This window comes from Capsella rubella, unplaced genomic scaffold, assembly GCF_000375325.1.
Source record: "Capsella rubella cultivar Monte Gargano unplaced genomic scaffold, Caprub1_0 scaffold_3, whole genome shotgun sequence".
Taxonomy (NCBI): Eukaryota; Viridiplantae; Streptophyta; class Magnoliopsida; order Brassicales; family Brassicaceae; genus Capsella; species Capsella rubella.
The window spans coordinates 14,277,402-14,298,131 of record NW_006238921.1 but is presented as its reverse complement, the minus strand read 5'-3'; the positions used below and the strand labels follow the sequence as shown (position 1 = coordinate 14,298,131).

Genomic DNA, 20,730 nt, shown 5'->3' with positions numbered 1-20,730 from the left:
ATATGTATATATATTTTAGATCATAACTCGTGCTTAATTAGCACGAGATGAATTTTATTTGGTACAAAATTTTCTATTTTATATATTTTAGAATAAGTTTCAATATATTATAGTAGTAAGTGAATTTTTCTTTTTTTTTTTGTCAATGCCTATATATAATATTAAAATGGGTATATTTTATTTTTCATATAATGCTCAATATGAATATATATATATATATATATATATATTAAGATATGGAAACATAAAGTAATGTTATTATTTAAAATTAATTATTGTTTGAACATTGAATTTATTTATGCTAACAACCACAAACGAGATTGCTTATAATTCAGAATCCATGTTTACATTTTAGAATTATAATTAAAGAAATTTCTTGCACTGTATATAATTGTTATTTTCAAAATTGCTTGCATGATAAATATTTAAATATTTATAGGTGTCAAACCTTATTTAAACTTTAACATCATTTAATATGAATTCCCCGTATGTTATAAAGATCATAAATCATTACTATTTGCATCTAAACACACTTCTCCTAATTACTATGTGGTTAGGTTGGCTGGCTTTTCATGATGATGAAATCCATGCGGTCACTCTCTCACTTGGTAATTGATGCTTAATTATTCGTAACTAATGCAAATGGACTAATCAAGAGGCGTCTTGCGGACTTCCTCACAAACACATCCAGTCAGTGCATCTATTTCGCTACCCTTGTTGTCGGAGAGATGAAATTTTATGGGTGGAGAAATGCCTTGTCCCTTGGAATTTCACCTGCGGGAGATTGTATATAGCATCCGTATATAAACTAGCAGATTTTTACAAACGTGATAGTATTGAAAACGGACTATATTGCATGTTTATTTTGATTTTGTCTGATTGATTTGCATTTTCTGGATTTGAAGGATACAATTACCAAAAATAGTGACTTTGGAGGATCTATTTGTACAAAATCCTTAATGTTATAAGTCCAGGAAAATGTTAAAAAAAAAAAAAACATATTTCAGACATTTATATAAATCCAGTATCAATATTTTGGGAAATATGAGAAATGAAAAAGACCACAGGGCTAAGCGACACACGCGAGCACACGCACACGCGCAGCTTTTCTTCTTCGTCCTTTGTTGGTTCTTTGCTACCCAACCAAAAAAAAAACTCCATGGAATCTCTCTAGTTTCCTCACCTAACTCACTTCCTATTTCAACTACTCGATTCGTCCTCTCTTCTCCGTGAAACCCTCTTCGTTGTTAATTCTCGCACTTCACTCTTCTCTCCGGTAAATTGATTGGCTCAACAACGTAGAGTAGAACGAACCAACACCAGCAAGTTAGGGTTTTTCTTTTCTTTCAATTGGGGATGGAACATCGTATTGGGAATAAGTTCCGCCTTGGCCGCAAAATTGGGAGCGGCTCATTTGGAGAGATTTACCTTGGTTCGTACTTCTCACCCTCTCATGTGACTAAGTCTATTACTTGCAGAGATTAATCCTTTCTACTCCTTTGTGATTGCAGGAACTGATGTTCAGACTAACGAAGAGGTTGCTATTAAGCTTGTGAGTCTGTTCGTTCTAAACTCTGTTGCAATATTGAAGTTAAAAGTCCCAATTTTGGAGAGTTGGATCATGAAAAGCTGAGTTTTTTTTGTTGCAGGAAAGTGTGAAAACTGCGCATCCACAGTTGGCATATGAGTCGAGGATATACAAAGTTCTTCAGGGTGGAAGTATGCGATGTTTCTATTGTTTTGATTCTCATTGACTATGTAGTTGTTTGCCGTTATTCATCTTCTTGTGTATGTTCGTTGGTTGATGTAGCTGGGATTCCAAATATGAAATGGTATGGGATTGAGGGGGACTACAATGTTTTAGTGATGGATTTGCTTGGTCCAAGTCTTGAAGATCTGTTTGGTTATTGCAATAGGAAGTTTAGCTTGAAGACAGTTCTTATGCTAGCTGATCAAATGGTAAGGCTTTTGAATTCATTGATGCATTCTCATTTTGTTAATGCAACTCTTTCAGTCCTGGGTTTCCATCACCTTTTGATGTACATCTTCTGTCAGATCAATCGTCTCGAGTTCATCCATTCTAAGTCGTATCTTCATCGTGATATAAAGCCTGATAATTTCCTCATGGGTTTGGGAAGGCGGGCAAATCAGGTCATCTTTCTTCATAAACACATGTGGGGTATTAACATTGGTTTCGGGATCTCACTATTGTATGACTTTTGTTTGGATCTCTTTCTCTAGGTATACATCATAGACTATGGTTTGGCTAAGAAATACAGAGACAGCTCAACTCATAGGCACATCCCATACAGGTAGTAAGGTTTTGGATGTCAGAATCAGATTTTTTTCTGACTTCAGGTTTGTTTATGCATACATTTTGTGTATAAATTCTTCAGGGAGAATAAAAGTCTAATTGGGACTCCGAGGTATGCCAGCTTGAACACTCACCTAGGGATAGGTAGCTTTCTATAAACCCTCCTGATAATCGCGGATCTTGTTCTCTCTTTTCCGGGCTACTTTTTCTTACCTCAATCTTCTTCTGTTCATCTGTACATTATACACTTGGTAGAGCAAAGTCGGAGAGATGATGTAGAATCGCTTGGATATATCCTCATGTATTTTCTCAAGGGAAGGTGAGAGTCTTAAGTAACCTTTCTTTCTATTGTGCTTCTTGTCTCCGAATCTATCTCTTATATCCTCTTTTTTTTTTTAAGTCTCCCATGGCAGGGACTGAAAGCTGGGAACAAGAAACAGAAATATGATAAGATCAGCGAAAAGAAGGTTTCAACTTCCATTGAAGTAAGTGCACATTTAGAAACTTAATACAAGTCCATGTAGTAAGAAGTTATTTAATCATAGATATTACTCTAACTTTGCATCAGTGTCATTGCAGACGTTATGCAGAGGTCATCCAACTGAGTTTGCATCCTACTTCCATTACTGCCGCTCACTTAGATTTGATGACAAGCCAGACTATGCATATTTGAAGAGACTATTCCGCAACCTTTTTATTCGTGAAGGTCATTCATTTTATCTCTCCTTCTTCCTGTCAGGCTATTAATGTAATGTTCATAGTTCATACAGAAGTATTTGTTGACAACAAATGAATGTTTGTTTATCCAGGTTTTCAGTTTGATTTTGTGTTTGACTGGACAGTATTTAAGTATCAGCAATCACAATCTGGAAACCCTCAAGCTCGTCCCCAGGTACACTCTTGATACTTTTAATTTTGGGCGCCGTCCAAGATACATGTACATACACAGATGAATAATGCAAGATTGTTTATGTTTCTTTTGTCAGGATGGTGGTGTTGGAACTAGTTCTGGATTTAACCCTGCGATTGGCAATTCTGAGAAACGTCCAGGTATATTTTTGAAATGCGTATTATCCTTCTTTAAGAAAACGCAGCCACATAGGTGTGTATATACTTAAGACGTGTTTTTCTGCCATAGATGTCCCAAATCAGAGAACAAATCCGGATTTTACCCTGAAGCAGAAAGACAAGAATGTAAATGAATCTGCAATTGCAAAGGACAAGCTGGTACGTTTCTTGTCATACTATTTTTTCTTCTCGGGTACCATCTTTTGAATTGGGATGTTCATTGTGTGATCCATTGATTACTCAGCTACCTGGATCATTAAACTTGGGTCAATCAGAAGGATCATCATCAAGACGAGTTGTGGACTCAAGTAGCCGTGAACCATTTAGTGGCGGGAGTGACAATGCAAACTACGAAACCACACTCAAAGGCATTGATGGTTTGCGGATCAATAACAATGCAGGCGATGAGACAGCAGCATCACCACAAACAAATGGAGACGATGTGGAACCCCAAAGCAAAGCTCTCTGACTGATTCATACAAGAAGCTATAAAACAAAAACCGGTATTCACCTGATGCTTGTCTCGATTAATGATGCTGTCTATGATTCTTTTGAAGAAAGCCTATTTCACAGTTAGAGAAATGATATATATAAGAGAGAGAGAGAGATATATAGATATATATACCAAAAGTGCTTAAACTATGATTCTTCAAATATTGATTGGTCTCCTCCATTTGTATAGAGAAACCTTTCGAATTTTCCTTGTCTATGATACATCTTTTAGCCCCATTTGTTACTTTTAACCTTTTAGTTGGTTTTTAATTAGAAAAAAAAAAAGATAACTCGACTGATGTTGAGACACCAACTAGTACTGTGTATTACTAACTTACTGTTCACGCATTATGTGCCATGTCGGTAGGGAGAGCGTTTGATGTATTCATATTCTCAATACCTAGAATTACAACGTACGTACGTACCGTCTCATTTCAAAAAGTTAGGCTTTAAGATGTTGGCACAACACAACCAAAGCCATAAAATGTGAAATAAATTGATGCAACAAACAAAGAAACAAACTCACCAAGATTCAATGATCAATTAAAAAGTCACAAAGACCGCTCGAAGAAGATGAAGCAAGAATGATCCGTAACATTTGCTCGGCGAAAGGACACATTTTGAAGCTTCAAGGCTTGCTCTCGCCGTGGTTTCGACACTCTTCTATCTACAGTAGTTTAGTTTTATATCGACATTTCATACGGTTTTTGTACCGAGTTTTCAATCTCATTCCGTTGTCGTCGTGGCACCTTAATCTCTAAATTTTATTGTTGTCGATGTGTGTGTTTAACGTATTTTGACGGAAACGATATCGCACTGAAATATCGATGTTCTAATCGCGGTATTCGACTACCGTATCATTTCCTTCACATACCATTTATCGCATTCATTATAAATGAAAGCAATATTTCTTATATTCATGGTCTTTTACAAAATTGTCAAATTAGAGTGTACAAATCTTTCTTCTGTTTACAACAAATGTAAATATATAGTCTTTCAAACACACCAATATCAACTAGACAACTACAAATGAAGAAGTTACCTGTTTACATATATTTAAAAAACACGTTGTAATTTGTAAGATTAAAGAAAGACGTTGTAATTTGTAAGATACTAGTAATTTAGTCATGTAACGTTAAAACATTGCGTTAATTAAATTCCGTAACAGTTTCGTTTAAACCATATGTGTTTTCTTTTTAGACACAAAATGAAACGAAACTCATGACGTCCAAATTTAATCAGAGAGTCATTACAAAAACTTAATGACAAGTATATGTATATTGCAGATTATAAATCGTAAAAATAACTGCAAGTATAATATAAAACTTATGGAAAAATACATATGGTAACTTGCCAGTAACTACTTACCTTAAACTTTATTTAGAATACGTCAAAAAATAAATAACAATCACTTAATTGTTGATGTTACACAATTACTACTACTATCAAAAACTAATAAGAACACACAAAAAAAAAAAAAAAAAAAAAAAAACTCTATATAAAAAAGATTGACAAATGGATCGAAATCATCAAATATAAAAGAAAAAAAATGAAAATAACCAAAAAGTTTAATAATAATATGATTAAGCAATAAGCACAACAATGGATTAATGAAATTTAATTGAGTAATTTGTTGCATTTATCTTTGATCCATTTGAAGCTTTTCCTGAAAGAACCTTTAAGCTTACCTTCAACAGTATAAGCTCTGTAACTCACAACTCTCTTCTTCCTCTGTAAATCTGGATCCACGAAACCACCCCAAGAAGACGACGACGAAGACGATCTCCCTTTCTTCTGGTTCGGGTTCGGGTCTTCGGGTATCCGGGTCGGGTACTCTGTGTAGGAAGTGCTGTAAGACCTAAGATCTTGCATACCACCACCGTTACCACTGAATGAGTCAGGACCGTCAGATCTCCGGTGAGCAGAGTATGGTTGAAGGTCTGATGTTCTTCCGTCACCGTACGATTTGGATCTGTAGTCTTCCATACTCAGACAAAAGAAAGAAGAAGAAAGAAGAAGAAACAAGAAGTGATGTGTTAAGAGAGAGAGGGAGGTTTTGTAATAAAAGTTAGACGAGAGTTCCTTTTTTTTCTTTTTTTTTTTCTTTCTTTTACGAGAAGGAAAGAATCTTTTGGTTTTTGATTTACTTATGTAGTTTAGTAGTAGTAGTAACTTACAAATGCTGTGACCAAAAGAGAAAAAAGAAAAAATAATGTAACTTACAAATAATTATAGAGATTGAGAGTTTTTTTTTTTAATAGAGTATTATATAGCCAAAGTATGGAAGTTATTTGGGCAAAAAATAACATTACACTTTTTCTTACTAATTTGTGAATTTTTTTTGTTAGACTTTATTACTTTACCTAATAATTGTTATTGGCTAAATAATTAGGAAGAGAAACATACCATATTGGTAGACAATAAATATTTTAAAATGTATATATTCTAGATTTGTTCTCGTAACATAAAAAAATGTCTTTAAAATGTAGAAAATAACCATACTTAATGTTGACTTACAGTTTACATGTGTTTCTTGGACTGAAAAAACAAAGTAAGAGGCATTTTATTCTGATATGTAAAATAGTACTTCACTTTGTTTTTGTCAGAAATAAATTCACCCAATAAAAAATTAGCCCACTAAATACGTAAAATAAGTATATTTTAGGTTCAAAAACAAAAATAGACAAGACAATAATAAAGAAGAGAGAGAGAGAGAGAGAGAGAGAGAGAGAGAGAGAGAGAGAGAGAGAGAGAGAGAGAGAGAGAGAGAGAGAGAGAGAGAGAGAGAGAGAGAGAGAGAGAGAGAGAGAGAGAGGCAAGTGGCAAGTCAAAATGAGGAGCTGAGTCAGAGGCAGCTGTCTCCTCCGAGTCGGTGGAGCAGAGCAGAGAAGAGCGTTTATTAATTTCTTACTAACTGCTCAATTCTTATTCTTTTACGTTTAAACCAATCTCCCCACGTGATCTTCACGTGGTTCTTTTCTTAATCAACCATAATTACTAGTATAACAAACTTTGGTTTCTTCTTTATAACTCGACTATGCATCTCTATTGATTGATGGATTTCACTACAATTTCTTGTTCAAATTTAAAATTTTACTTGTCTACTTTGACCTCTTTTAAATAAGGTTATCTATATATATAAACGAAGAGTATGATCAGTTTCTTTCATCTAGTTTAAATGGCTTCACCTAAAAATCAGTAGAAACTATATAGAGAGTCTACATTATGATAACTAACTTACTTTAAAAGGTTGAGTTATTATCGTGTTTATTTGTTGTTGCACATTAAAAATGTTTCTACAACACTAACTACACTGCATATGTAATGTATCTACTGATAGTGTCAATGATGATGTTTCGGGCTTCGACACTTCATTGTAATTTAGAGTCTTGTCTCCTTTGGATACATACACTACCCAGAAAGAAATTAAAATAAATGGTCATCCATCAACAAACAGGACCACCTATCAACTTTATAGTAGTAGATTTTAGGATACAATCCCAATGCCATTTATATCACATTTTTGTCTTTTTTCTTATTACTACAAAAAAGTTTTTAACTTACTAGATTTTGTCCAAACAGTTAAACCTAACAAAACTAGTATTTTCTTTTCCCAAAAGCAGGAAAAAGGAAAACCATTTATTTTTCTTGTGTGAACAAATTATTACAACAGTTTTTATTTTATTCTTTACACCATAACAAAATTCAATATCGCTTAAATCTCCAATCTAACTTTGCTTCATGCTTGGGGGTTAAAGACAAGAGCAGACCAAAAGATCAAAAGACTGACAAACGAAGATTCACAACTCAAAACCGTTCTGTCTCTACCAAAATTTTTGCAGATACAACAAACTCTAATTTTCTTTTCTTCTTCTATGGTTATAACACTCTCTTTCTTCTTTTAGCATCATAACCACATTTATGTTTGAAGAAAGTCAAATTTTTGAACCGTTGTTTCATGACATTGATCCTTTGCGGTTCATCAGGTCGTGGTAATACAGAAGCACGCACATCGGTTGTCCAAAAATGCAGAAAATGAACCAGAATATCATGTTCCCCACCTAATAATGACCCCATTCCAAAACAGATACACTTTATCAAGTTATGGCTCGGCTCTTATTATATATTAGTAAGTTGTTCTATTTTATCGGGTTTTGAGAGCATACCGTTGAGCCAAACCTTTCTTGCATATAGTTTGTGATAAAGACCAAAGGCACCTAACTCAAACACCACAATGGTTGTTGGTCAGAAAATGAGACTAAAGTGACATATTATCGCCGATTGCATGTGAAAAATCTGACTGCAAGATTAACTTTCTTACCTGAAACATTATCCCTATAAAAGCCCATAACTTGAAGAGTCGGCATGGGACTGCGATGCATAGCTATCAAAAGGAAAATTTTTAAAAATGATATCAATAAGTAAGAACAGTACTTTGAATATTGGCATTTCTTCAAACATATGTGGTTCATGTGTCTAGAGTCTAGACACAGGGCTATGCAGAAAGTATATATACCTCATGAAAGACTGCAGAGACTAAGAAAGCAATGACAATGGCGAGTGTCTGCAAAACAAATGAGTGGAGGGTTAAAGACTTAAGTTATAAAGCACAGAAAGAAATCTCGACAATTGCATATTAGTATATATCTCACTCACCTTTGGTATCCTGCTGCGAAGGCACGGAAAGTATATATGTCGAACCATCCATTTATGAACAGGCTGTCAAACAAAACAAGACGTTGATTAGCTCTCCTCTTCTATTTTGTACAGAAATGAAGGAGATGTTTGAGGAAGAGAACCATACCATATTCCACATTCTCCAATACTGATCAAGAAAGAGAGTGAATACATGAAATTTGGTTAGTTAGGTGACCCAAAAACGATAACATTAAAAACCTCAAGTTTTTTTGAGTAAAACTACTCACATCTCCCACACTTTTTGCATTCCACCAATCTTTGTAGAATTCACGATCCCCAAAGCAGAGAAGCTCTGCCAATATGTTTAACCTGTGGACAAGGCCGATGCAAAGAGATTTGTGTTGAGTAGCTGATATTACATCACAGACTATGAGAAACTAAGTTATCAATTTCTTGAGGAGATGTAGCCTTTTTCAGTTGTTCTACTTTGGAAATTATGTTGAAAGGGAAGGAATCGCAGCATACCAAAGGTGGAAGAAGCAGTAGAACATGCAGAGCCACACGTATAAATTTGGAACTGAAAGCTTCAACACTCTTTCAACAGCGTATAGAAGATCCCCTTTCAAAGGATGCTTTGAGTTCCTCACAATAGGATTTATATACTGCCAGAGAAGTACAGAAAAATGTCAAGTGGTGACAATGCAGGGATGATGATCACCAAGGAAAAATAATAAAGCAAGGTATAGGAAACGCACTTGTTCTATTATAAATCCCATGAATCCAGTGAATATGATCAGTTTTGCAAATTGGCGAGCCACCCAACCCTTTCGTATACATGGAGAACGTGGATAGGTTGGCTGGGAAAAAAGAAAATACGCGAGGTTTAGACAAGAAACTCTTGCAAGTGTAAGAATGGTTGTGCTCTTAGCAGGAAACCCATCTCATTACCTGATAACACAATGTGGGAGCAACCATGAAATATGCCAAGCTCTTCAAGCTAACATAGTAGGAGACTTCAGGATTGGCCTAAAGTTTAGAACAGTATCTGGTTAAAATAGTAACACAATGCAAGTGAATACATAAATATTTATTTTTCGTATTTTACCTTATCAGCTGCATTGGCTAGAGTTCTTATGTCGTAGTTAGTATGAGCATAAGAAACCAACTTTAGCCACACAATGCAAGTGAGGAGCATCAATGTGACACCTGATAAGAAGGCAGAATCACACCTGTCCATTTCCAAGATCATAGAGTTAGCCAACTAAAGTTAAAAAGGGTATCAGAAGCTGAGACCAGAAACACACTAGATTCATTCTCACCTTAGGGTGACGTAAACTGGATACAAAACCTCTGTCATGGTGATAATTATATGAAGAATGATGACAACCTATAGTATTACAAGAAAAAAACTATAAGTTTCTTCAGAAAACGAAAATTTTCTGGAATAAACAAAATCCATAATGGCTGGAGAATATTAGTTTACTCACAGGTTCAGATATGCATTTCTTAAGTACCAATTTCTCGACCGTAAAGGCAGCCAACGGAAAGATTGAAAGGGAGAGACTGCAATGGAATAGTTAAAGAAGAACTGAAGCACTAAAATCATAATATATATATAAGGATGTAACATTGCTGAGAAAAACATCTTTTTACCAACACATGAAAAGTGGCCAATCTCGCAACGATCTTGAACTAAACCAGAAATCCGTTCTGATCAACCAACCATACTAGATGAATGATAGCAAAAACAACAAATGTAAGTCTCTGATAAAGTTGTCAGCAAAGATTTAAAGGCAATTCGTTTCTAAAATGTTGGAAAGCAGTAGGAGTAAGAAACAACTAACCTTCATCAGATTTTCGATGATGAGTCTACTGTTTACAGCAATAAGAACTACTACACACAAGTTGAACAATCCGGCATGGCTCTGCAATGTAAATACAATCATCAAACTCAATCCATATCGCTCTCTAAAAGAAAGCGCAAGTCTAGACATGGAACTCAATTTGAAATTCTCCTCGAGTATCAATCACCAACTTCAAAAATTGTTACAGTTTCCGAGTTTTCTTTGTTACCTGTTTGAAGATTGCGTCGGAGCTGAGTGGACTCTCCCTAGCTCTCCGATGAGCAGGAACCGACGGTCGATACGTATACGTAGTCTCGGCGTTTCCTCTCCCTTCTACGCCTCCTCTTCCACCACCACCGGTTTCCCTGATTTCAGTATCCCGGGCCAAATTGGCAGGAGTTCCCTGAGCGTCATCGTTAACAACGGAATCAATCCGATCCCTAACGTCGGCCGGAGGTCTAACATCATCAGACGGTGTGTTATCAGAACCAGAAAGAAGTGCGTTGGAATCCGATCTCGATTTCCGTCGACGAAGATCCACAAAATCTCCGCCACCGTTCTCCGTCGCCGTCGCCGTAGTAACGCCGCCTCCAGAATCCAGAATCGCCATTTCCAGAAAGCGGTTCGAACGAAGCAGCTTCGAAGAACGTTAGAAGGAAGGCGTCAGAGAGAATCGAGAAACATGCAGATGAAATTGAAAAAAAGATTCTGTTTTGAGAGAATCAGAATCTAATGGGAGAAAGAAGAAGAAGAAGAATAATAAAAGTTGAATATGAGAAGGTATTGTAAAGAGAAGGGAAGGAAGAAGAAGAAGAAGCTGAGAGAATCGGTGGAATCGTGTCTGTTAGCTATAAAGAGAAGCAAAAGGGGTTTGAGAGATTGAAGAGAAGAAATGAAAAAAGATTCACGAGAGAGAGATAGAAGGAAGAAGATGACAACAATGGTGACGAAAGATTTAATTAAAAAGCGGTGTTTGGGATATTTTTGTTTTTGTTTTTATTTTCTCTTTTGTTTATTTTTGTTTTTAAATACCAATCCCTATTTTAATATTTTGCATAAGTTCCTCGAGTGAGAGAATATTATTCATACCAATCCTATTAATTAAAAAATGTTATGTTTTGTTTAATTATTTTCTAATTTTTTAATTTGGTTTTGAAATTATGTTCTCTAATTGGGATGTTGTTCTTGACTTAAAAGATCATAATTGAGATGTTGTTATTCAATATGTTCACATTAAGAAATTATTTTTTTAATGTTTTGTGATATTGTTGGAATCTGATCTTTTAATTAAATTGTAAAGAAAAATAAAAGTATATATATCATTCATCCAAATAAGAAAATTCGAAAAAATAAATGATCATTGACATTGAGTGCATTTCTTGAAGAACAAGTTGATGAATCTATTACATAAGGAAAACAATTTTCCTAATAAATTGTAAAAATAATTATGATCTTTAAGATAAATATTATATCTGTAAAATATACTAACATCTGTTTAGTAATAATATCTGTAAACTATTTTTGTGGTCGGTAGAATTTGTGATTGAGTTTGAAAGAACCAACCGATGTAAGAATTACTTAACATCAGTGGAGTTAGCTGATGATAGAAACGTCTTGATGACATAATAAACCAAGCTCATCGGCTAAGTTATGAACGTCAAGTCACTATCAAATTTTATCAAGTAGATGCTAATACGACTTAGTTATCATATCCGATGTTTAATAATTTGATATAAGAATCCAAATCAACTAGACTCTATTAATATTTGTTTATCTTCAAGATTTAAGCATCCACGAAGTTTTTGTTTTATCACATATTCAATTTTGAACCAACATAATTCAGTTAGGGAAGTATTTTGATTCTAATGTATAATAATCATTCGTATTCATTGTATAATAGGATAGTATTCAAAATATAGCTTTTCCGTTGTGTACAAATTGTAGTTATTTTTCGTTTTGTAAAATAGAAGCACAAATTAGAAATAATTACATCATCCAGTTTGATTTCGACTCGAAAATTATTATGTCGGCATTTTGTATATATAATAATTCTAATTTATTTGGTATAATAAAGATATATAATAAAGATATATAATTACATTATCTCTAGTTGCTGAATTGATTTGGAATTTCTCATTTATTTATATATAATAAATAATAATAATAAAAGTACATTATCTTGTATTTGATTCTCACGTCCGTTTCTCTGAACACGGTTTTGTTTCAGCTCGAGTTGGTTAATGGGAACAGAACAGTATTTTAACAATAATTAGCTGTCAAATTAATATAATCTCAAAGAAAATCATGTGAACATTTTTTAAAACGTTTTATATGTACAAACAAAAGGAATAATTATAAATTTGTAATAAGTAAAATAAACAAACAAATGGAAAACGGGAAGAATGGGTCGTGACACAGTGTTACTGTCAGACAGTGAAAGCAATGCCATGCATTGGTCTTCTTAGCCTCTCCCTCTGACTCCTTTTTCACCTTCTTGTTTTTTAACATTGTCTCTTTAGCCATTCATTTTCAAGTTTACATTAACTACGTTTTTACTGTGGAAGAAGTGCGGTACCAAAATTATTTTAAAACACTTAAAAAATTACACAGTACTCAAATATATTAATTTAAAATCAGTTATAAAACTTATAAAATTATTGGAAGATTGTCATGAGAGTGAAATTTTCATTTTTTTTTGTTGTTGAATTTATGTGAGGGTTAAGGGACTTTATGAGAAGTGCTTATGATACTGAGGCATTTCTCATTAATTCAACTAACTAGAATAGTATAAACCATGTCATTCACTCTAAGTTAACCGGCAATACAATATCAAGTTCCTAGGATTTTTCATCTTATTATTTATTTATTGTATATATTATTCGATAAAACTCTTCCCCCTTTTATTCACACCAAACATGTTTCAGTTATACAGTTGATTTCATATTTTTAGAAAAAAAATTCCATTATAGAAAAATATCTCAAAATTTATTCATAATTTTCAAATGAAAACCCATCATATTTACATGGATTTTTCATTAATTTTTAGAACCATTATTACTGGTAAATGAATTTGTGTAGATAGTTTAATGGTTTTAAAAAGTTAAAGATTTGGAAAATACTGTGGATTAAAAAAATATGCATTTAAAAAGTGATTTATTTATTTATTAAAAGGCATTCAAAAAGTGATATTTAAAAAGGGTTACTTTTGAAATTTCCCCTTTTTAATCCACTAATGAAATTATAGACTGTCATTAATTTTTATGGATTTTGTAATTTTGTATAAACTATTTTCCCCAAAATTAGTGTTTTTTCTTATAAATATCCAAATATGATTGGCAAAAAAAGAAGATATCCTACAATTACATTTCCCAATTTTAGGTATGGTTAAATTTATTTATAAGGATGATTCTTTTTACATAAGCATTTGTAAATGATCAATCACCTTGTTTTGTTTTGAGGATTATGAATTTGTATCCAGAATAACTTGTGAGGTAAATTTTATTGAAATTCGCAAATTTTCTTTGCTAATTTACTATTTTGTATCCATATTTTATGACTCACAAAATTTTGATCCTCAACAAGAATATTGAATGTAGTTTTGAAAATAACCAAAACAATTGCAATGTTCACTAAATTTGGGCTTTTGACCAAACGATCTCTCTCAGTTTCGTAGGCTTCAGTTATAAACTCTCTCGCGGTCAGTTAGAGACTTTCAAGACCCAAAACCACAAAAGCGTTTACACTGTCGAGATCAATCAGAGAAAAGATCAAAGCTGAAAACTTTTCTCCACAAATAGTAAAAGAGAGAAATAAAAAAATCAATCAATCTTTTGTTGTTGCTCGCCGACAAGCTGTCTCAGTGGAAAAGGTCTCTTTCCCATTTCAAATTTTGAATTATCTCTTAGATTCTTCGTGTAAAGGTTTGTACTTTCTGATCTTTGGATTGAACGGCATTTTCGATTTCTGGGTTTTAATTGAGATTTCTGGGTTCTTTGTTTCTCAGGATGATGAATCTGTTGGCCCTCGTCGTTGGATTTGGGATGATGGGTATTGTGGTAGATGGGTTGGGTGTGAACTGGGGAACGATGGCTACGCATAAGCTACCGCCAAAGACAGTGGTTCAAATGCTTAAGGACAATAACATCAAAAAAGTTAAGCTTTTTGATGCGGATGAGACCACAATGGGTGCACTTGCTGGTTCGGGTCTTGAAGTTATGGTTGCTATTCCTAATGATCAGCTTAAAGTCATGGGAAGTTATGACAGAGCTAAGGAGTGGGTTCGTAAGAATGTCACTCGTTATAACTTTGATGGTGGTGTCAATATCACGTTAGTGAGCTTCTTCTCCCTCTGCCTTTTTTCTTTATTTGATTGGTTCTGATGTTATGTCTGGTTGTGAAATCATATCTCTGGAAATTTTTATCTTGTATGAACAATGTCAAATTTAGAACACTGGTTCAGAGAAATAGTTTGTGTATGTCTTAGTGAAGGTTTATCTCCTGTGGATTTGTGTTTCAGGTTTGTGGCTGTTGGGAATGAGCCATTCCTCAAATCATACAACGGAACATTTATAAACCTCACATTCCCTGCACTTCAAAACATCCAAAACGCTTTAAATGAAGCGGGGGTAGGAAACGGCGTCAAAGCGACAGTTCCTTTAAACGCGGATGTCTACGATTCACCACCAAGCAATCCTGTGCCATCTGCGGGAAGATTCCGTCCTGATATCATCGGTCAAATGACTCAGATTGTTGATTTTCTTGGCAAGAACAATGCGCCCATCACAATTAACATCTACCCTTTTTTAAGTCTCTATGGGAATGATGATTTCCCACTCAATTACGCCTTCTTCGATGGCGCAACACCAGTAGATGACCATGGTATTGCTTACACAAACGTTTTCGATGCCAATTTCGACACTTTGGTATCGTCTTTGAAAGCTGTTGGTCATGGAGATATGCCAATAATCGTTGGAGAAGTTGGTTGGCCAACAGAGGGTGACAAACACGCAAATAGCGGTAGATATCTTACATTTTTCAGTGCTTTAGATGCAATTTCACATTCATGAATTGTTTTTGATTTTGAGTTTCTTACATCGGGTGTTCGCAGGTGATGCTTACAGATTCTACAACGGTCTTTTACCAAGGCTTGGAACAAACAAAGGTACTCCACTGAGACCCACCTACATTGAGGTATACTTGTTCGGATTACTTGATGAAGATGCAAAAAGTATAGCACCGGGAGAGTTTGAGCGGCACTGGGGAATATTCAAATTCGACGGGCAACCTAAGTTTCCTATAGATCTATCAGGTCAAGGCCAGAACAAGATGTTGATTGGTGCGCAAAACGTGTCATATCTATCGAACAAGTGGTGTATGTTTAATCCAGCAGCTAAAGATTTGACAAAACTTGCGGCTAACATAGATTTCGCCTGCACTTTCTCGGATTGCACAGCGCTTGGTTACGGGTCTTCTTGCAACGGTCTTGATGCAGCTGGGAATGCGTCATATGCGTTTAACATGTACTTCCAAGTGAAGAACCAAGATGAGATGGCTTGTAATTTCCAAGGTTTGGCCACCATTACCACACAGAATATATCTCAGGGACAATGCAATTTCCCTATTCAGATTGTTGCTTCCCCAGCTTCTTCGCCTTCTTCTTCTTCTTTGGTTTTGTTGATTGCTGGATTTTGGTTTCTCTTATCAGGAGGGATGTTTTGAGCTTTAGATTAGTGATGTTGTTTTCTGGGGCCTTTGTTATCGCTATGGAAACTATTTTTTGTCCATGTACTAAATCAACTAACATGGTGAAATTTTTATTTATGTTTGCATTGCGCTTCCCTTTTTGATTAATGTTGGGATCAAATTTAAGAAAACAGACGTCGCAAAATTTGAAACTCAACGGCATTAAATGTACGTGATCAGACTAAACCGGTCTAAATGTCATTTGGATGGTTTCAAATTCGATAACAACTACTGAACCACAAACCAATTACATTGAACCAAACACGATTTGGTCTATAGTCAAATCAAGCAGAACCGAACCAAAAGACTGTCTTCCCTGCCCTCCCAAACCTTCTGAACATATGTGAAACGGGATCTTGAACTCTATTTCAGAAGCAGGAACCGAGAAATGGTAAGGAGTTTTACAATAAGCTGCTACGAAATGTGCAGAGATGGCTTCCAAATTGAGAGATGACATCAACAAGACCTCCATAACCTCCCACAGCAACTACCTGCAGATACAAAAGCATTGGATCAATGGTTACTCACCAAAAGCAGTGTTTACTCCAAAAGAGGTTACAAATTCACATAACATTAGAAGTAACAAGGCGTTATCTCTAAGTACAATATATAACGGACCTTTAAAGTGATAAGCAAACACATATTAAACGGGGATATAAGAAGGAATTAGAAACATACCCCTGCTGGATGCAAGGAAATGGAAAATACTGAACAAGGAGCGCACTGAATTTGGGAAAGCAAAGCTCCATTTAAGTCGAAACGCCTTAGAATTGGTTCTGCTCCTACAGTCAAAATCTGATAGTGCGAATGTGCGATACTTGTTAGACAAAGACAATATTTAAACAATGATGTTTAACCTTGACAGAGAAATTAAAACTATGAGTTGATCTCTGTTTCTATTTTAGAAAAGAGTAATTTTTTTTTATCAATTTCGTTGAAGTGAGATGATTCAAAGAGATTACAGATGTTTTGATACTACATAAACTTATTAAGCCTTGATAAACAAGTAACACCTATGGCCTCCCAGGATTTAAATTACACTGCTTAGATTTTGATGTATCTTGTTTTACTTACTTGCTTTTCATCAAACATCACATCCTGTACATGTGCAGGGATGGATATCGTTGATACGCATTCTGAGGCAGGAAGATTCCATAAAGCTAAAGTTTTACCTTGTCCACAAACCTGAAAGGAGACACATATGGCAATAACAGTAACTAAAGTTCAAAGTGATTCACCAGGAAAAAGGAACAAAATTCTTAGGTTAGTGGAGGCAACAACCCCTTCAAAGAAGTACCATGCTTGAAAATATAATGAGAATATACATTTGCTTAATTCTTACCAACCAGCTTTCACTTTCATCGAGGGCCAAAGAACTAATGCGGATGCGGGACTTTTTATCCTGGGAACCAATTACTCTAATGCATTTCCCCGTTTTGCAATCTGGTTGATAAAACAAAAGGAAGCCGTGAGCGTACAAAGCTTAGTCTAGACAAGTAATGTATACCATGTGTAATGGAACCTAAAGTAAATATAGTGGAAGGTTTTGCAATCATCACATTGAATTATCCGTTTTGCAATCTGGTTGATTAAACAAAGTCATTCTGAGTGTACAAAGCTTAGTCTAGACGAGTAAAGTATACCACATAAACTAAATACAGTGAAAAGTTTTGTAATCACCAAATGAATTATCATAGAGTTTTGAGAAGCAGTCAACAAAACTGAGGAGCATTATATCCCAAGTACCAACATGAAGATTTTGAAAGTTCTATAACCATAGATGATCCAAACATAATACTAGAAACAACGGCATTAAAAAAAAGGGCGTGAGCAAAATACCCCAGATTCTCGTAGTCCCATCCTCTGAACCCGTCAATATCTAGAGCAAGAGACGTAGTATGATCAGCCAAAAATTCAAAAGTGTTACTCAGATATGGATATGAATATGAAGTCGTAATTTATGGAAACACCATTACCTGACTTGCAGAACTACGAGAAACTACGGTATGCAAATAGTCTGTATGCCCCTTGAAGGTCATTTTGATTTTACCACTCTCCTGAAAATGTCGAATAAAAACAAATTTTTCAAGGCAGCTTAGATATCTCCATATCACATCTGTAGTCTGTAGTAATACAAGTATACAACGATAGACATTCAAAACGATCAAATGCATACCAAATCCCAACAATATGCGCAAGAATCACCAGCTGCTGTAAATACACTTCCTGACTATCATAAACGCAAAATAAGGGAATGGGTAATAGTTAATCTGGAAGAAAGCAATGAGAGATAACTGGACATCTATATCAAGTAAATAACTTGAAATGAAATCCCAACCTGACGATCAACAGAAATGGCATTGATCTCAGGCATTGGTGAAAGAGCACCCCACGGACCTCTATGAGAAAAGAAAACAAAGACCATATCCATCAATAAATCAGTTGAATAGAGTCTCACCAGGATCAAGAACTAGTACGGATACTGACATTTCACACCCTTAATTATAATAGCACTTGCACTGACATAGTGATCAGCTAAAATCAAAATGAAGATTACTCACTTGTGTTGTGGATTAGTCAATTCAAGCAATGGCTTCACATGATTCTCTGTATATCATAAGAAAAGAACCACTAAGCTTTTAATCTTCAAACTCCAAAAAAGCACCAACCACAAAAATGGTGTACACACCTTGCAAGTGAAGAGACACCTCTGATTCAGAAAATTCTTTCCATTTCCAACCTCGAACTCTACCATCATCACCACAACTACATAACCCCAGATTGAAATTTCAAACTATCAATTACAATTTCAAAGAACCATCAATCAACAAAGGGGTTTAGTTGAAGTCTCTACCTGAGGAGCAAAGCATCATCGTCTTCACCGTAGAACTTGACATCATAAGCAGGGCCATCGTGTGCCCTAACCACTCTCTCAGGTTCAGCCATCATAACATCCTGACTTCTAGAGTACCCATAACTCGCCGATTGAGACACAAGCGAGTTCAGAGAATGGAAAGCTAAGGTCCCATCGCTGGAGGCGACAACAAAGGCGTCCGGATTAGGGATTCTCGCCGGAGGAGCCCAGGCGGTTCTGAATACTGTACGTGTATGTATCTCTCGCTCCTTCAGTATTGCTTCTCTATACTCATCTTCATTCCAGTTTGTAGCGTCTCCGTACATATTCTTCTGCTTCTTTGCAACTTTTCCGGTGATACTCTTGCAGAACGCCGGCGATTACACCACCAATGACGAGTAAGAAGAAGCAATCCCCTAACCGGCCGAGTAGTGATTCTACTTAATTATACTTGTAGTCCCTAAATTAATTATATTTTAACATTTTGTCAGCTAAGTTATTTTTGTGAAATAAACTCCTCTTATCTTAGATAGCAAACCTTCCGGACGAGTCAGAAGTTCTTTTGATGGCAAAACTGTAATTTAAATTAATATAATAAAATATGCAATACTTCCTAAATCGTAATTATAGACTTTACAAAAAATTATTTATATTTTAAATAAATTGATTATTTTATAGTTCATATTACATAAATTTATTATTTATTATATAATCTTTCAAATACTAAAAAGCTGGTATGAAAATATTAAGATGTTCCTCCATTGTTGATTTGTTCCAAGCTGGTATGAAAATCTGAACTCACAACTAGTAGTATTACATAAATTTATTGTTTATTTTAAAATCTTTCGAAACCTAGCTCATAGTACATCACATAAACTAAAATTTACAATGGTTCGCAAAATAAACCAATAGTTGTAATGGTACGTCAAATAAACCAAATGTTGCAATGGTTAGTCAAACCGTGTTTTAGTAATTAGAAAATAAAAAGCATTGTAAAGAGTTTATACTGAAAGAGGACAGACTTATATTTAGAAATTAGAATATACAAAATGTTATAAGAGTTTATACCGAAAGAGGACAGACTTATATTTAGAAATTAGAATATACAAAATGTTATAACAGTTCGCCAAATATTTCAACAATTCAAAAAATAAAATAAAAGCTAAAAATTGCAATGGTTTCGTAAAAAAAACCAAAATGTTTCAACGGTTCAAAACTAAATGGCTGCAATAATTTACAATATATATTTGTATAATGAATTTTTTTAAAAAATAAAATAGAGAAGTATATAATGAAAAATACGAATGTAGATAACATTTATATATATTATTATAGATTTATGAATTATTTTGATAAAAAGGCTTTTTAAAATAAGGACTGTAGTTACCATATTTTAAAATAAGGACACTTTTACTTGGTACATGGAGACTACTAAACTCATGAAACGCTTGAAACGCCAATGTTTCTAGAAAACGTATCAAAGGGGACCGCTTAATGTAGTGCTTGTGTGAGACACAACACACATTATGAATACAACAATGGAATGTGGATATGGAGAATCATATCAAATGCCAAAACAATATTAAAAAAACAGTATTAAGATGATGTTCTTAATTCGTTTCCTCTGAATTAAGCATCTTTTTGGCTTTACTTATTTTAACTTCAAAACCCTTTAGTAATATTCGCTTTTACTTCCATTTTAAATATCATTTCATCTAGCTTACGTTTCGATCTTACATTATTCCTTTGGCTTTTGATTGGACGATCAATGTCTGTTC

General features: G+C 34.6%; 5 protein-coding genes across 7 annotated transcripts; 2 read left to right on the top strand and 3 right to left on the bottom strand.

The window, feature by feature from the left end:
• Positions 1-1,154: 1,154 nt before the first annotated feature.
• On the top strand, positions 1,155-4,117 carry LOC17892705 (casein kinase 1-like protein 5). Of its 2 annotated transcripts, none has more exons than XM_023785838.1 (14): positions 1,155-1,432; positions 1,512-1,552; positions 1,650-1,719; positions 1,811-1,959; positions 2,056-2,151; positions 2,242-2,312; positions 2,397-2,458; positions 2,570-2,633; positions 2,715-2,799; positions 2,894-3,020; positions 3,157-3,206; positions 3,301-3,364; positions 3,453-3,541; positions 3,627-4,117. In XM_023785838.1, the coding sequence occupies exons 1-14, from the start codon at positions 1,357-1,359 to the stop codon at positions 3,849-3,851; spliced, it is 1,269 nt and encodes a 422-aa protein (XP_023641606.1). In that variant the 5' UTR covers positions 1,155-1,356; the 3' UTR covers positions 3,852-4,117. The 2 variants fall into 2 exon arrangements, with proteins under 2 accessions (XP_023641606.1, XP_006296706.1); XM_006296644.2 differs by having other exon boundaries at positions 1,156-1,432; positions 3,124-3,206.
• A 1,273-nt stretch (positions 4,118-5,390) lies between these two features.
• LOC17892373 lies at positions 5,391-5,965 on the bottom strand. Its single transcript, XM_006298770.2, has one exon. The coding sequence runs from the start codon at positions 5,858-5,860 to the stop codon at positions 5,492-5,494; it is 369 nt and encodes a 122-aa protein (XP_006298832.1). The 5' UTR covers positions 5,861-5,965; the 3' UTR covers positions 5,391-5,491.
• A 1,530-nt stretch (positions 5,966-7,495) lies between these two features.
• LOC17891447 (diacylglycerol O-acyltransferase 1) lies at positions 7,496-11,255 on the bottom strand. Its single transcript, XM_006299234.2, has 16 exons — positions 10,586-11,255; positions 10,357-10,437; positions 10,166-10,239; positions 10,000-10,075; positions 9,832-9,899; positions 9,618-9,741; positions 9,461-9,538; positions 9,268-9,369; positions 9,038-9,174; positions 8,800-8,881; positions 8,679-8,699; positions 8,531-8,593; positions 8,391-8,438; positions 8,196-8,258; positions 8,041-8,091; positions 7,496-7,935 (listed from the first exon to the last, which is right to left on the bottom strand). The coding sequence occupies exons 1-16, from the start codon at positions 10,964-10,966 to the stop codon at positions 7,831-7,833; spliced, it is 1,554 nt and encodes a 517-aa protein (XP_006299296.1). The 5' UTR covers positions 10,967-11,255; the 3' UTR covers positions 7,496-7,830.
• A 2,800-nt stretch (positions 11,256-14,055) lies between these two features.
• LOC17891257 (glucan endo-1,3-beta-glucosidase 8) lies at positions 14,056-16,173 on the top strand. Of its 2 annotated transcripts, none has more exons than XM_006297519.2 (4): positions 14,056-14,224; positions 14,360-14,683; positions 14,873-15,372; positions 15,464-16,173. In XM_006297519.2, the coding sequence occupies exons 2-4, from the start codon at positions 14,361-14,363 to the stop codon at positions 16,072-16,074; spliced, it is 1,434 nt and encodes a 477-aa protein (XP_006297581.1). In that variant the 5' UTR covers positions 14,056-14,224; position 14,360; the 3' UTR covers positions 16,075-16,173. The 2 variants fall into 2 exon arrangements, with proteins under 2 accessions (XP_006297581.1, XP_023641996.1); XM_023786228.1 differs by having other exon boundaries at positions 14,056-14,276.
• Positions 16,174-16,241: 68 nt separating this feature from the next.
• LOC17891643 (THO complex subunit 6) lies at positions 16,242-19,395 on the bottom strand. Its single transcript, XM_006297896.2, has 11 exons — positions 18,953-19,395; positions 18,788-18,864; positions 18,660-18,705; positions 18,437-18,497; positions 18,275-18,328; positions 18,075-18,155; positions 17,938-17,977; positions 17,441-17,541; positions 17,173-17,283; positions 16,777-16,893; positions 16,242-16,589 (listed from the first exon to the last, which is right to left on the bottom strand). The coding sequence occupies exons 1-11, from the start codon at positions 19,276-19,278 to the stop codon at positions 16,500-16,502; spliced, it is 1,104 nt and encodes a 367-aa protein (XP_006297958.1). The 5' UTR covers positions 19,279-19,395; the 3' UTR covers positions 16,242-16,499.
• Positions 19,396-20,730: the final 1,335 nt, after the last annotated feature.